General features: G+C 38.0%; 1 protein-coding gene across 1 annotated transcript in view; it reads left to right on the top strand.

The window, feature by feature from the left end:
* LOC138324400 (uncharacterized) overlaps positions 1-20,117 on the top strand; it is a 108,355-nt gene extending 88,238 nt beyond the window's left edge. Inside the window, exons 24-33 of the mRNA XM_069269465.1 lie at positions 140-285; positions 6,655-6,927; positions 9,989-10,095; positions 10,481-10,566; positions 15,503-15,541; positions 18,203-18,343; positions 18,573-18,687; positions 19,145-19,255; positions 19,452-19,620; positions 19,798-20,117. Of these exons, the coding sequence (XP_069125566.1) occupies positions 140-285; positions 6,655-6,927; positions 9,989-10,095; positions 10,481-10,566; positions 15,503-15,541; positions 18,203-18,343; positions 18,573-18,687; positions 19,145-19,255; positions 19,452-19,620; positions 19,798-20,117 (1,507 nt within the window). The remainder of the gene's footprint in view (positions 1-139; positions 286-6,654; positions 6,928-9,988; positions 10,096-10,480; positions 10,567-15,502; positions 15,542-18,202; positions 18,344-18,572; positions 18,688-19,144; positions 19,256-19,451; positions 19,621-19,797) is intronic.
* Positions 20,118-20,268: the final 151 nt, after the last annotated feature.

Here is a 20,268-nt window from a genome sequence, read left to right as displayed (position 1 = left end):
ATCAATAAAATCACAACAAAATACCTTAATTGGAAATCAATAAAATTACGACAAAATACCTTAATTCGAAATCAGTCTAATAGCATTTCAATATCTAAACAGTATGCTGTATACTAAATCTTCACTTATTTGGTTTCAGTACGGAGGGGAGGAAACGTCTGGCGTCGGCCCCGGCGCCTATGCCCCCACCTGCTGAGGAAGAAGGAGATTCCTATAAACTCATACAGAAAGGCGGTGATATCCCTATTCGGGGCCTACAGAAACCTGCTCCAGAGCGAGGCACAAGTAAGTACCGCCACACTTAGTAATACTCTTGGTGCACGCCTCGACGACACATGAGCATGTCGGGTTGTGTTGATTTTCTTAGTGACCGACATTTCTCAAAGTATAACCAGAAAATTTAGCTTCACATGCCGATCCTTTTCTGTTGAAATATCTGTTATTCCTGAAATTATTTTCGTCACCTCAGTTGCTTATTTCCTTTGATTTATATTTTTTTGTTTATTAACAAAAATCAAATTACATAAATATTTGTTTATCGTACTTGACTTTCTATGTCTAAAATTTGTGTCAATTTTTAACAAATAAGCCACACATATCTCTTAACAGTCACATTATTAGCAATGCCAAGTTTGAAAAAAGTAATATTTTCATTAAAGATTGATCTTATGATCCATATTGATCTGTGAAATATAACTGCAACATTGTATCAACATTGTATCGACTACATTGACCCCGTGATAGAGTACTACTCCCCTCTCTACCCCGACCACATCTCTGTACATTCCAACCTAAGGTATACCTGGCTACAGTAGATTCTCTGCTTAATTAACACCCCTTGTAGCTCATTATGTATACACACCAACTGGTATCAGGGATATAGACTCAGTGTATCCAATCATATAGTAAATTTGTTACATATTTAGCCAGTATATATAGAAATCTATAATTAACCTCTATATATTCCCAGATCATCCCTCTATTATATACCAAACTTTCTATCTTAGCGTTTCCTTGCCTTCATATCCTATCTAATTATCCTTAGACTATTTTTTTGTTTTCTGATTTAAACACATATCCCACAAAACATGAGTTCGTTTGCAAACAGTAAATATATCACAAAAAACATAATTGTAAATAGATATCACCCAGGTACATGTATTTGTCTAAATATTGAATGGATTGCTATTGTTCTTGTCTTGAAGTCTGGTTTCTAGAACAATAATTTGGCTGAAATAAATGTCTTATATTTTCTAACCATCTAAATCCATAATTATATTTAATGAATCAGTGGCATTTGCAGTTATAAATCCAAATGAACAATGATATTTATTGACATAAAAACCAATTAGCCAATGCCATTAGCTGTGCTACTTTAAAGTTTGTCTTCATTGAGCTGAAGGTGTCAGGAAAGAATTATACTTAATATTCTGTCAATATTTAGGTGGTTTGTATGTATATGGGTAAGGGGGAGGGGATAGAATGTTGGCCAGACTTGAGATGCTAATTAAGACATCCCCTGGGGTTGCATGAGACCTGTAAATTAAAACAAGTATATGGAGCTTATTAAGCTGCATCTGGTTTGGGAGATTGGATGTTTGTTAGTATACATGGCCGTATCATCATGTTTGGTGAAACAATACCATATCACTGCATGCAGGAACAGATATTTGTCCCAATTAACATCCCCAAGATCAAGTAGTTTGATGCGATCATTCAGATCAACTTTGACATTTTTCTGTGATCATCATGGTCAAAGTAAAACAAACGATAGAAGGATCTTTCAAAAGTGAACAGCTATCACTAGGATGTAGTTTTTTAGCTTAGAAATTAATCATTTGGTTTTTCCGTGAAATTGTGTAGGTCTCTGTAGAAAAGGTTCTAGGAGGATTGTTCTTCTATATAACCGTATTAATATTGTTTCTGAATATGATCAGATAATGATCTTCCTGAATTTGTGAGATTTTCTGTGTTAAGCTATCCATGGTTCCTGGTGACAATCTAGTTGGTATTTTCTGTCCATTTAATGTCCCTTGCCAACAATAGTTTCCTTTGATATATTTGAATTTGCATTAGAAAATTTTGTCAATTTCTTCAAAAGCTTGATGCATGCTCTATATTGGTATGACCTTTAACATATAGCATGACCTTGACCTCTGTTATTGGAACATTTAGCCTCACCTATATATAAACGTATATATATTCAGAAAGGCCTAGCAGTTAATTATACTTTTTCATTGTTGTCAATTTTTTGATAAATTGCATTTCCATCAAAAGAAAATTAAAGGAATTGGTTTGTTCATTGTGAAGTCATTACCATAAAAGTTGTTTTCATTTGAAATTTTGTTCCTGATTAATTTTGATGTACATCTGTTTGAACCGTGATGATATGTTCCAACTACTGACCTGTTAACAGTGTACTAACCAAACTATTTTTTTCAGACCAGGATGTAAACGGATGGTGTTTTGTGTCTCCCCGCGGGCATGCTCCTGTTATATAGGGTTTTCACCTCCCACCCAAATGTGATAAATTTAGCGGAATCTTTCATTTTACTGAAATTCCTGGGAATAATAGCACCACAATGTTGACTCGATCCGTTCTACAAATGCAGATACGCTCCGGTCAAATTCAGCCAAGTGTCCAAACTCTGTCCAATGAATCTGACCAAGAAGAACACGATAGGTATGCTGAAGGTCAAAGGTCGCATCACAGTCTCAGACTCGGTCATCAAATTACTCCGGCCAACAGTGAGCCGGTACAGAATGTAGAATGGGGCTCCAAGTCTGATGGGCCCTCGGACACTGTACAAGTCACGGAGCCAACAGCGACAAGATATTATTATAACAGAGATTTGAATTATGTTGATCCAGATGATGATGAAATATTTATGAATCGTTTCCAAAAACTAAAAGAACAATATGAAGACTCATCGTTCTCAACACCAACAGTTAGTCCACGAAAAAATAATGAATTTGAAGATTCCTTGTCCTCTACACCAACTGTAACTCCTCGTAAAGAACTTATTTCTGTACCTAAGAGCCACCTACAGCTCACAGAGACAATCAGATGCTCGTCTGCTCGACCCAATGCGTCACCAATACCAGGGGGACGGGACTTAGACAACTCACCTCTCCCAGGAGATCGGAACTCTCCTGTACTTTTCGCAGACAGAGAAAGTCCTGTGTCTACTAATGACACAAGAAGTAAAGATGATCTTGTATATGAGCCTACATATTGGCAGGAAAGCCAGGAGAATGGCGACACATCACCAAGATTCGATTATTACCAAACGTCTGAAGATAATACATATCCTACTTCTGAAATGGACGAATCAGATTCTACACAAGTGGCACGGATGGTTTATGCCTACAACGACAACGGAATCAACGATTTACAAAAGCAAGGACAAGGTCTTCCAGATCCATGGTCTAAGCTCATGTGTTTTACCCCAGACGAGGAAGAAAACAGCGACCAACAAGATGATAATGAACCACTTCTACATTCAGTCTCGGCAAAGGCGTCCGTCTGCAGCGACAAGTCGTCACGACTTGATTCCCATACTTACCAGACGTACACAGCTGGCCTGCTGCACTCCACTGGTAAGTCTGACGACTTTCAAACACTTCAGAGGCATTTTCACAACTTGGAGAAAATCACAAGTATTGAAGCTAAGAAATCCCGTCCAAAAAGCATGGATCGTGCTTTTATGGAATTGACAGATTTCACGACCGAGGAAGAGTTAAAGCAGCTTGGTAAAGAATTAGATGATTTTAAAAAGGTTAAAAAATTACCGGCAAAAAAGCACAAACCCTGGACTCCAGAAAGTGATCGTGGTCTGATGAAACGTGAGAAATCCTTAGGAGATATTCGTGCCGTTTATGATCACCTCGAAAAAACAAAAGACAAACCCAAATCAGATCAGGCTAACTCTGTTCAAGATTCGGGTAAGGTGAGAAATATTTTGACAAATTTAGAAACCAAATCCGTCTCTGTAAAAACAGAGCCCAAGAAAAATAATTCGGTAGTTACAGAGAAAGAAAGTGAAAAATCTGTGGTATATGCTAGACCTATAGAGACCAAGGTTGAGACTCCTCAATTGCCAGAGTCTAAAGTTATCCCGCGTAGGAGGTTAGACTTAGAGGAAGCTAGCCCTCGCTCTAATACTACAAGTCCACGACAAGTAAATGCTGTGAGTCCTCGTCGTGTGGAAAGGGCTATCTATGGCACACACATAGAGGAAAGCACTAACCAGTATGAGATTTACGTGAAGGAGAAGAAGAGAGAGTACAAGGATGATACGGGCAGGACCAGCTTACATGTCCGGTGTATGTCAGCCCCGTACACCAAGCCATCCACACTCAGTGTTCCAGATCCTGTAAGTCAAGACAATGTATCAGAAACACACGAGATACCTGTAGAATATTCTAGAACCTGGGCGACTCAGAGTTTTCCAGAACATCCTCAAGACATGATGGAGTCTGTGACACCAAGTGTTGGTCAAGATTATAAAGAGTATAACAGGGCGTACTCTCCTCTAGATGAAGAACCTTGCCAGGATATAAGAGATGAGGACACTGAACTGTATCCACTACATAGAGAGGTTGTTGATGATGGTAGAAATCCGGGGTTTGATTATCCTAACCAGGAGACAGCTAGTCCGGCAGACCAACAGTTCTACAACACTCGGTGGGGTACACAGGATTTGGTCAGAGGTGAAAACAAAAATTACCAGACACAACCTGTAGAGGATGTCCAGTTCAAAGTGAGGAACTTAAGGGATCTGGCCAAAGGCAACGAATTCTCCCAAGGCAAGTTCGCCCAGAGGAAGCCAATCCTTGAGAAGTACCTGGCAGACGTATGGCAGAGGTCAGCCCGGGGAGAGCTTCCTCAGGATGTGGAGTCTGATAATACAGACCAGGAGGTACAGGATACATATGGTCTGATAGTACACAGTCACTGGGATGGTAAACAACAGCCTATATTGGAGACAATTACCACATACCCGCCTTTGACTTCTGCATTGACCTCTGACCTTGATGATGAGGACAGCCTCTCGTCGCGGACAAGTAGCACAGGAACATTTATAATCAAAATAGGTGACAATGACGCTACTGAGATGGGTGACCTTTCCAGAGACTGGGTTCCTTCCCCTACACCAGATGGTGACACTGGGAGACCTGAAAGGTCAAGGTCACCGGCAGATGGTTATGAGGGCAGTGACCATCCAGATGATATTCCACTCAACGAGACTTACACAAGATCAAGGTCACAGCCCGACCTCTCTGAAATGTTAAAAAAGGAAAGGTCAATTGCATCTCAGTCATCAAAATCACAGTCAAACATTAACGATTCCAAAAGAAAGAAGGTGAATTTTAATGACTTTGCCCTTCCAAGGACAATATCTGGAAATCTGAAAACTGTTTTTAAAGAATATAGAGACCAGAACAAATTTACGAGATATAAAACTGGGAATGATGAGAAAACTGTTGACGACAGTTCCCCAATTAATACAAACAGCTCGTCCGAGTCTTATAAATCCTACAGCCCAGTACAGGAGATGCAGCTCATCCATACCATAGGCAATGAGTGGGCTCAAGAAGATGCCAAGTTATCCCAGAGAAAGAGCCAACCACCACACAGGAAAAGGTCACAGGTCCCTAGGGGTCAGCCTATCGGACATCATCCTCCACCTCCAGCTCCCTCTCGTCCCCAGGGGAAGGGCCAGTACAGACAGAGTAACACACCTATGAGAACTCCAGCAACAGGTTACTAACAATTACTCATCCTTCATTGTGTATATATGTAGTCACCATGGGGACAGCCTCAACCTGGTGTAGTTGCCATGGTAACACTATCCATCCTCACCCTTGTTTTCTGTTTTCCTTTGTTGTGTCACAAGGGACAGGGAATCATAGCTTGCCTTTCCCTTTTGCATCTCAGCAACATCGGGTGCTTTCCATTGATGGGCTGTACCAGTTGGAACAGACCTGCAGATCTATTAATTGTATATGATAGATCATAGCATAGAATTTCTGCTTATCATCTAATCTTAATTAGCTTCAATTTAGATATTTTAGTATGATTGTCTCTAAAAAATTTCTCTAATTTAAGAATTGTTTGCGAATGTAAGAATGTTGTTCATTACAAGCATGAATGTTGTTGAAAAAATGATTGACGGATCATAGTATGGAAAGTGCCCTTTTCTGCCATCAAGACACGACACACAAGGATGTGTTGGGTATTGATGCCCTAGAATATCTGTATCTGCTTCCTGCACAGCATCCAACCCTTTGTTTTCACCATGACGACTTGGTATATGGCCATGTATAGGAAAGGGCAGCAGGGGTTACACTTTCATTTAGTTTGGGGTTGGATTGATCTAGAAATTGTCAAAGTTTGGTTTGGGTTTACAAGTCTTGCATGCAATCTCAGGGATGTGCCTTAGATTTTGGAACTTATTGTCAAATGAATTTTCCAATTATCCCAATCCTGCATTGTAACACTTAACATTTCCTTTTCCTGTGTTTTTTCTTACATGTGGCTTTGTATATATGTTTTTCCCATTATTTTCGCAGATTTTCTCTCTGTGTGAATTCTATTCTTTATTTTGTATTTAATGCATGAGGTTCTCTTTTCCCTTTTTGCATGCATAGAACTAAAGGATCGATGCGAACCTCCAAAAGTCCCGCCTCTTCCACGAATGATACCAGGGCAACAGCCATTCACAAAGCACCATTATCAGCCAATCAAATGGGAGCCTTCTCGAGGTTCTAGTTCCCTTAGAAATGGCAATCCATCCCCTATACCTCCGGCCAGAAAACACCCTATAAAACGTTTGCCGAGCAACAAAAAGAATCGAAGCAATCTTTCGGCTGCCGAGCAGTTGGGGGTAACCAGTCCCCCGCCGATCGGTCTCACTAACGGAGGTACCTTAGTCCGTCTGCTCGGTCACAGTGTGTATTTATATATAGATTGGTGTGGTGACACAAGCTACTAAATATTGTAGGTCGCTGGCTGCACTAATATTATAACACATTGTTCACACATTGGGGTTGTAGTACCCCTCCTATACGACATTGTTATATACCACCGCGTAAGCTAGCTCACAACATAGATATCATTTTCAGCTTCGTTTTATATTAGCTGGCCTAAGGGGCCGGATGAACTTCTGCTGTGTTGCAGTGTCTGTTGTCTTTTTAGCATGAAAATGAAATCTTGCTTATTTGCATATGGCCCTAAAAGTTTATAATGGACTGGTCTAGTTTTTGATTTAGAAGAGCCATAATGTGTTTTCATCAGGTGAATGAGTTAAAATAACGATAATCGAACAAAAAGTTTTGAATAGGTACAACCTTGACCTATATTTAAGACTGATAGGGGCCAAATCAAAATTCATTATTTATTTGAATTACTTAAGACAGAACCAAATACATGTACCATGAAAATGAAAACCATGGGAGTGAGCCAGGTCCTTTGGGCCTCTTGTGTTCATTTTTAACTGTGTGTATTTGTTTTCGCTTTATTTGAAAGCATTGATACGCTGTTAATGATAACACTGCTTGACCTGTTTTAGTTCAATTTTTTTTTTTTAGTTTTAAATTTATATATAATCTCAAACCTTTTCAAACAGTTTTTGATGATGAGTTGAGTTATATTGATGACTCGGGTGAGTATGTGTCTATTGATATGCATGGTCAAGTTGACCAGGAGCGGTCACTATGATAGGGTCAGCTAAACTAATTATAGGATCATAACTCATCAATCATACACCTCCAATCTAGCATGAAGTTCAGGCTTCGTTTGTTCCGGTTGTAAGATAAGTTGATTTGCATGTCAAGGTCTGCATGCACTCGTTCAGTGCTGAAAGTCATTGAAATGCTTGATTTGAATAGGAAAAACAATGGAAATTCAGGATTAAGCATGTCATCTTATGAAGATCTCAAAAATGTTAGATTGGTGTAGCATAGTTGATCGGAAAAATGAGCATGTACCCTGGTAAAAGAACTTACAAGTTCCAGTTCAGGACATGTTTTGAATAGAAATTTCAGGATTATAACATAGAGTATTTACATGAACTAGATTATTTATATGAACTCGATTATTTACATGAACTATATTATTCATATGAACTAGATTATTTTCAATCATAAATTTATTTGAATGAAGAGAATGTATAAATGTAGTTAGCCAAAAGAAGAAAGCTAAAAGTGTTATTTCGTGAAATTTTCAGTGCAACCAATAAAGCATGATGAATGCAGAGTTATAGAGAAACTGTTATACTCCCTCTTCAGTTTACCTGCAAATGTAAGTTAATCTGAAAGAAAATCATTTGACAAGTTGTATATATATACATAAATCTTTTGTGAAGTGTAGTTTCTATACAAGATAATTTAGATTATTTAGATATGATGGACATCACTTTTCAAAATGAGAGCAATCTTTCTTAAATTCTCTCTTTTACTTATTTCTTAATACAGATCTAACTTTTGATTTGATTCTTTTTGAATAAAAATACATAAAAGAAAGAACCAGTACCTTTTTATAAATGTTTTAGGATGTTGGGTTTTTTTCTCTCGTACATTCGTTTTCTTGTTAGGCAGCAGAAGAAATTTTGTTGGAGGTGATGCGTTTCTGGTATGAATAATTTACGAATGTTCCATTGTACTCCACCTAAGATGGTTTAAGACACTCGTAGTACTAATGGGAAAGAAATTACTGGAAAATTTTGAATTAGGAAAAGTATTGTGTATCTGTAATGATGGACACTTCTGAAGGAAGCTGGTGCAAAAACCAGTTTTATGTGTGGAGTTTTGAAGATTGAGTGAAAGTGAGAATGTGGATGACAGGAATACAGAATCTAAAGGCTTACAGATTTACTTTATATGGGATCAGTGTGGATGAAGTTCTCATAAAATAAGATGTTGGCAAAAACACGGAGTGATTAATATTTTAGTTTTAATTAAAAGCATGTGCCTGTAGTTCAGTTTTTGCCTCGAAATATGTGTGCTAGGATGAATCGATTTAAATTATTGAACATTTAATGAGAAACAGGGAACAATTAATTATTGATTTATATTGACTTGTTTTGTAATATTTCTACTACGGTAAAGTAATGATGATTGTAGAAACAGATTTTTTTTTTTAAAAAAATAAAAAAAAAAATGTTATAAAAAATGTTATCTCTTTACTGAACATATAAATTGGAAATTAAAAGAGTAATTATTCTGAAGTAGTTAAATCATAAATTGTAACTATTTAGATAAATGTTCCCTCGTGTGTTAGACAAGGAAAGCCATTAAATCCTTGATATTTATTGCTGCCTTCAGACAATGGGTTCATGAGAACATCCCTATCCTTTTCATTCCTCTGTTAGACAAGGAAGTCCAGTACCTCTTCGTCTTTTCGCATGCTACGTGTTTCTGCCTGCTTCTGTCTGACCTTGAACCTGACCTTGAGGTTTTCTAATGCTTGTGTTTTCTACCTTTGCCTGTGACTTTTCATGCCTTGAATTTTTTTAGTTAGATTTCTCATTTAATGCAATGGATTTGATTTTTCGACTCTGGTAACACAGAAAATCATCATTTTTTCATCTATAATTCAGTGATAAAAAATTGTGATATTTCATCATTTTATATATGAATAACTTTTATCTTAAGGTGTCATATTTACAGTATTTATCCATGATTTAATTTATTCAGTTATGTTTAAAGATATCTTATGAAAAGTACTGCGACTATTAGAATATGAAAATCCATTTACAGTGTTACTAGCATAATGTCAAGAGTGTCCAAATACTAACATTACTTCATATAAAGAAATAATTTCTGTTTGTGTTGTTGACAAAGGGAAATGGTTTTAATGTTTATATGTTTATCAATCAATCAATACATCTAGAAAGAGGTCATTCCTTGTTAAGGATGATGTGGCCACATTTTAATGCTATACCCAAATCAGAATGTTAACAAATTTTTCTTTCCTTTGTTTCAGCGTTTAAACACCAGACCACAGATGCCAAACGGAGTCCACCACCGCCATCTACAGAAAAAACAAGACGAAGACGAGAGGAAGAGGAACAGTACAGAAAGAAACGATTGGTAACATTTTATATTCACAATGTTATAGCTTGATTTAATAAGTTATCTCCCCTGTCATGTTCATTATTGGATTATCTCCCCTCTTATAGCTTCTATCATTTACTCATTCCCCCTCTCAAAAAATTTTTGACAGATAATATCTATTCAAAGTTGTTCTTTTTTTTTCATCTCCCCTTCCAAAATTATATTTGGTCATCTTTCATGTTACATTTTCTCTTAAATGTACCCTGGTAACAATATCCTATAGGGCTAGTTATCTCCCCTATTGCAGTCTCTTGAATGTTTCTTGAAAGATTTTAATTGCTCTTGATGCAATACAAAATGGCCTCTATTCATAGCTACTTCACTTTTATTATTGATGTATATCTTTACATTTATCTTCCAGGAACAAATATATGAGGAGGAAAGGAAGCGAAAAATAAAACAAGAAGAAGCGAACCTTGAAGCACGTAAACATTCAGATTTTTACCTGTAAGTATTTACCTTCAAAGCACTGGCTATAGATACAGTGATTTATACGTCGTTATGTGACCACCATGATTTTCAAACATTTGCGTGACAATTCAAACATTTTTGTTACCATATGCATAGACATTTGTGTTAGTTTGTGATTGGTCTTCTGTCTTTGTCTTGTTTGTTTCTGTATACCGTAAACTTTCAATCTCGAAAGCTACAAGTATAGGTTTTAAACTCATAATTCTGATCAGGGCTTCAAGGCTTTCAGTTCAGTAAATAAATTGTATGATGCAGAAAGATTTAATAAATCTGCAGACATTTTGTAATAATGCATATTGTAATTTGATGAATTACTAGGAAATATTTGTACCATCATAGTAATGACTAGCACACAAATTTTATAAAGTTAAAATGTCTGCTTTAAAACATCATCAAATTAACTGTTTTATACATTAGGATAGTTACCACATAATATATAAAATCTTAAGCTAGTTTTGCAATCTGTTAGTAAAACCATTATAACTTTTAACCACTCTTTGCAAGAAAATCAATAAATGAGATAATCTCATCAGCTATCTGACTGGACGCGATGCATACACACTTTAAAAAGTCTGACAGAATAAAAAAAATGTCTACAGCTGCTGTTCGGTGTCTGAGTTTACTGAAATCTAATTGGTCAAAAATGTCATGTGGGATAGAAAACATTAAGCCAGATCTTCAATTACATTTGTCGGACGGAAATAAACACTGTTACGTCTGGAGATGAGAATTTCTAGATTATGAGACGCTGGTTGAAGAATCGTGCCGATTTATATGACTCTTCGGCTGGACGATATTGTCACACGTCACACTCTATGTATCAAGCTTAGCATACTGACATTTATTCAGATGTACTCTTTGTAGTTCACACAACTCATCACTGATTCAGAATCTTGTTGGCTAGCTGGTACACAAGGGATAGAATAATTGGCTTTTAGCTTGTTCGGCTATTCTGTGATTTGGTATGTGGGCTTTGGTAGGAGGTAATATTGTCTGTCATTATACTGGTATCATTTTATAATGCACACTCGTGTATAATGCGCAGGTACAATTTTATTTTTTGACAAACAAAAAAAAAAATACAAAAAAAATGCATCTTTAAAAAAAAGATGAAATAGCAATGGTTCCTGATACATTACCTTTTGGATATTATTGAAATTACCTCTTGGATGTCGATAAAAAGCAGGGCTATTTGGCATTTAGAATCCATCTAGTTTGTAATCTGTAGTAGTATAGATTCTCGATAAAACCTGATAGTTTTGTTACAAAGGAATACCAGTCTTTAGGTCTAATATACACAAATAATACTTGTATATCAACTTTTACATTACAAAGTAACATTAAGGTTACAATCTAATGGAATAGCAGTAACAGAATATAACAGAAAATAGTAAGGATCGTTAGTACAAATTTCTATGAATTTCTTAGGGAATTAAAAGTATCAAATTTTAGCATCAATTTTACATTTGAACATGTAAAAGTAAGTTTGCATGTTACAATTTATTTTCAATTCTCCCCAAACAAACTATATGTTTCGTTATTTATTTGTTTGTGATAGTTCCTATGTTTGTGTATGTGTCTTTTATCGTATGTATTCTTTTAGTCTTATTTATGTTTTCTTGTTAACTATAAAAACATGATTTATGGTGCAAGATAAGAATTAATGTCAAATACAGTTAAAAATACTGGGAATATCTTCCCCCCAAGTACAATATCTGATTGTTAATACAGTCATAAGTGCACTTAAAGGTTTTGTTAAGTACAAAAAAAACTTTCTCAAAAATACATTGTCCTAATAACTTCCTGTTGAGTTCACAGAAAACACTATAGAACTACCTTTATCTGAGAAGACTGCGTACAAAATTACTGCCTTTCTCACCCCATCCTTACCCATTTGATCACTATACCCACATACCCCCTTCCCCTCACCCCACCCCCATTTTGACTACTATCCCTTACCACCCCATCCCCTATTTCACCACTGCCCGCCTATCCCCATCACCCCCACCCCCATTCATTTTGACCACTATCCACCTACCCCTTACCACCCCTTATTTCACCACTAACTACCTACCCCTTACCACCCCTTATTTCACCACTAACTACCTACCCCTTACCACCCCCTATTTCACCACTAACTACCTACCCCTTACCACCCCCTATTTCACCACTAACTACCTACCCCTTACCACCCCCTATTTCACCACTAACTACCTACCCCCTTACCACCCCCTATTTCACCACTAACTACCTACCCCTTACCACCCCCTATTTCACCCCTAACTACCTACCCCTTACCACCCCCTATTTCACCACTAACTACCTACCCCTTACCACCCCCTATTTCACCACTAACTACCTACCCCTTACCACCCCCTATTTCACCACTAACCCCCTACCCCTTACCCCACCCCCATTATTTTCACCACTAACTACCTACCCCTTACCACCACCCTATTTCACCACTAACTACCTACCCCTTACCACCCCTTATTTCACCACTAACTACCTACCCCTTACCACCCCTATTTCACCACTTCCCTCGCCTATATACCCCCCCCCTTCATTTTGACCACTAACTACCTACCCCTTACCACCCCCTATTTCACCACTAACTACCTACCCCTTACCACCCCCTATTTCACCACTAACTACCTACCCCTTACCACCCCCTATTTCACCACTAACTACCTACCCCTTACCACCCCCTATTTCACCACTAACTACCTACCCCTTACCACCCCTTATTTCACCACTAACTACCTACCCCTTACCACCCCCTTATTTCACCACTAACTACCTACCCCTTACCACCCCCTATTTCACCACTAACTACCTACCCCTTACCACCCCCTATTTTCACCACTAACTACCTACCCCTTACCACCCCCTATTTCACCACTAACTACCTACCCCTTACCACCCCCTATTTCACCACTAACTACCTACCCCTTACCACCCCCTATTTCACCACTAACTACCTACCCCTTACCACCCCCTATTTCACCACTAACTACCTACCCCTTACCACCCCCTATTTCACCACTAACTACCTACCCCTTACCACCCCCTATTTCACCACTAACTACCTACCCCTTACCACCCCTATTTCACCACTAACTACCTACCCCTTACCACCCCCTATTTCACCACTAACTACCTACCCCTTACCACCCCCTATTTCACCACTAACTACCTACCCCTTACCACCCCCCTATTTCACCACTAACTACCTACCCCTTACCACCCCCCTATTTCACCACTAACTACCTACCCCTTACCACCCCCTATTTCACCACTAACTACCTACCCCCTTACCCCCCCCATTTCACCACCTAACTACCCTACCCCCGTACAACCCCCTATTGTCACCACTAACTAAACTACCCCTTACCAATACCCTATTTCACCACTATATGTTCTAGGTCTTGTATATGAAACATTACTAGATCCTAGAAAATTTCACCATACTCCAACCTTTCAGCACCTCCCCAATTCTGACCCCTTCAAAACCCCAATCTCTGAACTCCTTCAACCCCCATACACTCTGAACTCCTTCAAACCCCTAATCTCTGAACTCCTTCAAACCCCCAATCTCTGAACTCCTTCAAACCCCCTAATCTCTGAACTCCTTCAAACCCCAATCTCTGAACTTCTTCAAACCCCCAATCTCTGAACTCCTTCAAACCCCTAATCTCTGAACTCCTTCAAACCCCCAATCTCTGAACTCCTTCAAACCCCCAATCTCTGAACTCCTTCAAACCCCCAATCTCTGAACTCCTTCAAACCCCCAATCTCTGAACTCCTTCAAACCCCCAATCTCTGAACTCCTTCAAACCCCCAATCTCTGAACTCCTTCAAACCCCCAATCTTGAACTCCTTCAAACCCCAATTCTGAACTCCTTCAAACCCCAATCTCTGAACTCCTTCAAACCCCTAATCTCTGAACTCCTTCAAACCCCCAATCTCTGAACTCCTTCAAACCCCCAATCTCTGAACTCCTTCAAACCCCCTCTGAACTCTTCAAACCCCCAATCTCTGAACTCCTTCAAACCCCTAATCTCTGAACTCCCAAACCCCAATCTCTGAACTCCTTCAAACCACCAATCCAATCCCACATACACCCTTGCTGTGTATATCTTCCTAACTCTAACCTCTGAACACCGTTCCGCCCACAATCTCTGGACCCATCAGATGCAAATCCTCTTCCTAAAACCCTCTCCTAGGTAAAACCAGCTGAGCCCTTCCCCAAATATAAGCTCAAAGGCCTGTTCTAAGCTTTCCTCATAACTATGATCTAAGCCATTTCCAAACTTAAGCTCTAAGCCCTTTCTTACAGAACCAAAGATCATTTTTAGAAGACCAGGAACTAGATGTGTGTGTGTTATACTGTTATGACGTGTGTGACTTGTGTTATTATGATGTGTATAGTATGGTATTTTAAAATTGTCGTATAAATTCTGACACAAAATCATTTCACTGCACAATTAATCGTGATATGGACAATGATTGTGATTTTAAAGTGTAATAATGTTATGTTGTACATGTAATACAAAGACATGTAAAACCGTGTCTAACCATATCTCATCTGGTATATCTATTGTGGTTTTAACACTGAACATCCCCAATAACTGATCATTCTTAAGAACTTCAGCACTTCCTAGACGTGGTATACGATGCACAGGTTGTGATAACAAACAATTAGAATACATGAAAATAACTTCATTTAATTTTGTGCATATAATCCTATGACCAAACATGGGGCATTGATCCTGAATCTAACCTTTAGAATGGTTTTGTATAGATAGAGGTAATTATTAGGTTGTCTGTCCATTGATGGAGCTGTCCCTTTACCCCCTAATATGCCCCTTACCCCCAAACGTTTTGATGACACCTGATTTGTCCGCTACAGCTCCAGCAGTAGTTTAAGTCCCGTGGAGAGAGACGGAGAGTAAGTATGGACTGAAACTAACCACAACTAACACCCTAATACGCCCTCCTAACTAAATATAGAACCAATATGGCCGCCTTACAAATAGTAGGGACCAATATGGCTGCCTTACAAAAAGTAGGAAACAATATGGCTGCCTGACAAAAAATAGGAACCAATATGGCCGCCTGACAAAAAGTAGGAACCAATATGGCCAATATATGGCCACCTGACAAAAAGTAGGAAACAATATGTCCGCCTGCACAAATAGAAGGAAAGAATATGGCTGCCCGACAAAAAGTAGGAAACAATATGGCCGCCTGACAAAAAGAAGAAACAATATGGCCGCCTGACAAATAGTAGGGACCAATATGGCCGCCTGACAAAAAGTAGGAAACAATATGGCCGCCTGACAAAAAGTAGGAAACAATAGGACAAAAAGTAGGAAACAATATGGCCGCCACCCAATGGGCCGCCTGACAAAAAGTAGGAAACAATATGCGCTGACAAATAGTACGAACTAATATGGCTGCCTGAAAATAGTACGAACCAATATGGCCACCTGACAAAATATAGGAACCAATATGGCCACCTGACTAAATGTATAGGAACCAACATGCCCACCTGACTAAATGTAGGATAAAGATGACTCAATAGAGAAAGGTTGCTGGACTAAATAGGAAACCAAGATGGCCACCTTACTACAGTAACATGTGCTTGACTAAATAAGTAACTTAGATTTACTGGATAAGGACCACCTCACTGGAAAACCAAAAGATAGATTGACTGTAGAGAATTCAATGGACACCAAACTAGATCTAGAGCTAAAGCTTTCTGACTGATTTATAGGAAATCAGCACAGTAACCATGTGAAATCACAGGGAAATCAAGATGGCTACCAAACTTAATAACAAGGTTACCAAAGGAAACCAAAAGGTCAGATAACTAAATGACAGTGTATAGGGATGGCAATGCTTCTTTGAAGGGAATATGACTAGACAAATTTGAATTTCATTGAAAAGTAAGGTATAAATACAACTAACCAGGAAGAGCAGGAAGAGGGGGGGGGGGTTCCAGAAGGAACCACCATCGGTAGGTTTATAGATAGGAAAAAAAATTATCATGTCTGATCAAGGAGTGCCAGGTTATTGAACGTAGGGGTAGTGAAGTTTGATATATATTTGGTTAGGCTGTTTAAAAGCATGGTGAGCATTTGTTAATCACAAATTTTGTGTTGTTGATTTTTTTTTTATTTCTGTTGATTTGATTTCACATTTTAACATTTCCGGATTTTTATTGATGTAAGATTTTATTTCATTTTCTTTTAATTTGCACCTTTTAACTTTTAACATTAATTTCATTTTGGGTTTGAACATTGTCTAATACAATAATTAAAGTTGCTGTTATAAAACTGTTGATTTAATTAGCCCACAGATATTTGTAAATCATTAAAGTTCCTATAGTATTAACATACCTTCATTTAATATCTGTTTCTTGGTGAATTCAAATATTCATATTAATTTAAAATTTCTGGTTATAGATTCAGTTATTTTACTGGAATGAAGATATTTTTTGTGTGTGTATTTATGTATATGATGTATGTTCTACCAGCGCTGTATGTAAATGTATGTGGAATGTTGACTGGTTGCGATATCAAAACCGCTGCAGCGTTTAGGTACCATTTATTGTGTAGCAAATCTGATCAAGATGCATGCACACTTAGACAACAGATAATGTACAGTTACCATCTCTATCAGGTGTGAACATCATTTAAGGATGAATGTTTCAGATCGTTATAGGAAGCATGCACGTCATAAACACCTTAACCAATGAAATCCTGTGCATTGGAACAACCTTGAGGAATCCTAGATCATTTGATATTTATAGGCGTACATATTTCCCAACAAATGCACATACTCGTATTGCTCTTGAAGATCAAAAGTTAAAAAAAAAAACAGAAAAAAACTTATGTGCATGTCTGATATTTTATTGTATCTTGAAATTATACCGAATTGTACTGAATGTATGTTACAATATGCTATACATTGTATCTAGATACACTGAATGTATACTGCAATATGCAGTATACTGATGTATGCTACAATATGTTGTATACTGAATTTATGCTATAATACAGTGTTTACTGAATATACATGTGTATGCTGATGTATACTGTAATACTGAACATATGCTGCAATAGTGAATGTATGCTGTATTACAAAATGTATGCTGCAATAGTGACTACTGTCTTCTGGACTGTATATGAAATTAGGGAGACATGTGCTATATGTTTCTATGCTTCTAGTTACTAAGGAATGAATACTGTACTAAATAAGTTAATTAAGCTTGGTTTATCACTGATTTTACCATGTTGTTTTCTTCATTCTTTTCATTTCATGAAAAATTTGCAGGTTCAAAAAATTAGAGATGACATTTGGAGATCATTTTTAGTATTTAGAAATCTTTTTCATTCCCAATTTGTGATTCAATCATTAATCAGTTAGAAACTGATTACGAGAGTAATTAGTAATTAGTAATTAGTAATCAGTAATTAATAAAACACTTTGATACCCTAGAAACTCCTTAAAAGTTGATTTCTTGAGCAAGTTTCACAGTTATGGTTACTCTGATCTGCTAAGAGTTGTCTCCTTTCGTTTAGACCTGAGTTTGTGTACGTTTCAGACCTAGTCAGAAATCACCCATCCCAGTAGACAGGTTCGAGGAAGGTACTGGAAGCTATGGAGCTCCAGACGAACGTCGTAGAGGCTTCCAGATCCAGGGCAAGGCCAAGGCGCTCTACAACTTCTCATCTCAAAATCCCAGGTAAGTCAAGTATATCACTTTAGAATGTGATGTCTGTGTTAATTATGATATATCAGTAGAAATACAGAAGTCATTTTTCGACTAAGTGTTCATTTTCCAGCAGAAATTTTACGGAAAAAACACTGGCATTATGAGGTCAGAAATACCTTTCAATTTTCAATTACTATAGAAACAGTTGTAGATACTGTATTGTTATGTATTATTGTATGACTATTGTATTGTTATGTAGAGAGCTCGGCTTTAGGAAGGGTGACATAGTGTACCTCATCAGACAGATAGACAAACACTGGTTCGAGGGAGAGCGCCACGGAAGGAGAGGCATATTCCCCATCAACTATGTAGAGGTATGTACCAATACAGCTTTTAGAATCTGACTAGCAACTGCAAAATTCTAGTATAAAGGATTTATATCTGAATTATTCCCGTGACCTCTATAATTGATTTTATATCTCACTGGTCTTAATTGACTTAATTTTCTATATTCCACAGGTCATGACCTCTATAACTTATTCTATATTCCACAGGTCATGACCTCTATAACTTATTCTATAATCCACAGGTCATGATCTCTAATTTATTCTCTATCCCACAAGTAATGACCTCTATGATTTATTCTCTATCTCACATGTCATGACCTCTGTAATACATTCTCTATTCCATAGGTCATGACCTCTATAATTTATTCTCTTTTCCACAGGTCATGACCTCTATAATTTATGCACTATTCCACAGGTCCTGACCTCTGTAATTTATTCACTATTCACTGGTCATTATCTCTATAATTTATTCTGTATCCTTCAGGTGCTGACCTCTATAGAGGCTGCCCAGGCAGCAGCTCAGCAGTCAGAAGGACAGGCAATCGCAAAGTTTAACTTCAGTGGACAGACAAATGTGGAGCTCTCCATCAGGAAGGTAGGAAACCACTGCACATGCAGTACTAGATTTAACGCAAGCTAAGAGATAAAGGAAATAGTAGAAAATCATTTGATACATTCCAACAGTATATTTAAAAAATGAATACCATTCAGTTAGTTTACTTTTGTGATTGTTTTGTTTGAACTTAAATGGAAATTTTGAACTTAAATGGGGGAAAAAATTATTTTAACAGGGAGACCAGATCACTCTCCTTCGTCGTGTGGATGACAACTGGTTTGAGGGACGAATCGGCCACAAACAGGGTATCTTCCCAGTACAATACGTCGAGGTGCTGCAGGACCCCTCCACTCCCCTAGTCACCCCCGCCCCCTCGGTCATCGCTACCCCCATGACAGGCAGGGGTAAGTATCTCTACTTTATTTTGTAGAGTAGGTATCAAATTACCTTCTATTCTTTTTAAGTTATAGAGATTCTGGAATCTTATAAGTCTATTACATACTATATATTCATTTTTAAGGGTCTATAAAAGTATAATTTTAGATATAAATATTCTGATATTGTATATCTTGTTCCTACAGGCACCCCTGAGATGTTGTCTCCTGTTAGTATAGACGTACCTACACCCCCTCCCCAACCCTCCCCGGGAGCTTTCTCTCCTAAATCCTCCTCCATGTCACAATATCCCTACTCACCCAAGCCATTTACACAGAGCCTTAGTCACTCATCACCCAAGCTTGATGGAGGGGTGAACCCCGCTCACTTCAACAGCCTGCCCGCGGGGCTCAACACAGTCCCAGGGGCACAGACTAACGGTCATCATCAGTCCTTTCCTAATCAGGGACTCTCGGCTTCCTTCTCACCCTCCAAATCCATTTTTGACAAGATGAATGGACCTTGACCTTCATTTCAAGGTCACAGGGTCAAAAGGCTAAAAATTTTAAACAACTTCTTCTCAAGAACCTCGAAGGCCCAGGGAGGTACTGATATTTGCCCTGTAGGACCGTTTGTTCAAAATAAATGACCTTATACCTTCATATCCAAGGTCACAG

This window comes from Argopecten irradians, chromosome 5, assembly GCF_041381155.1.
Source record: "Argopecten irradians isolate NY chromosome 5, Ai_NY, whole genome shotgun sequence".
Lineage (NCBI taxonomy): Eukaryota > Metazoa > Mollusca > Bivalvia > Pectinida > Pectinidae > Argopecten > Argopecten irradians.
Note: the sequence above shows the minus strand (reverse complement) of the source record. Positions and strands in the feature narration are given on the sequence as shown.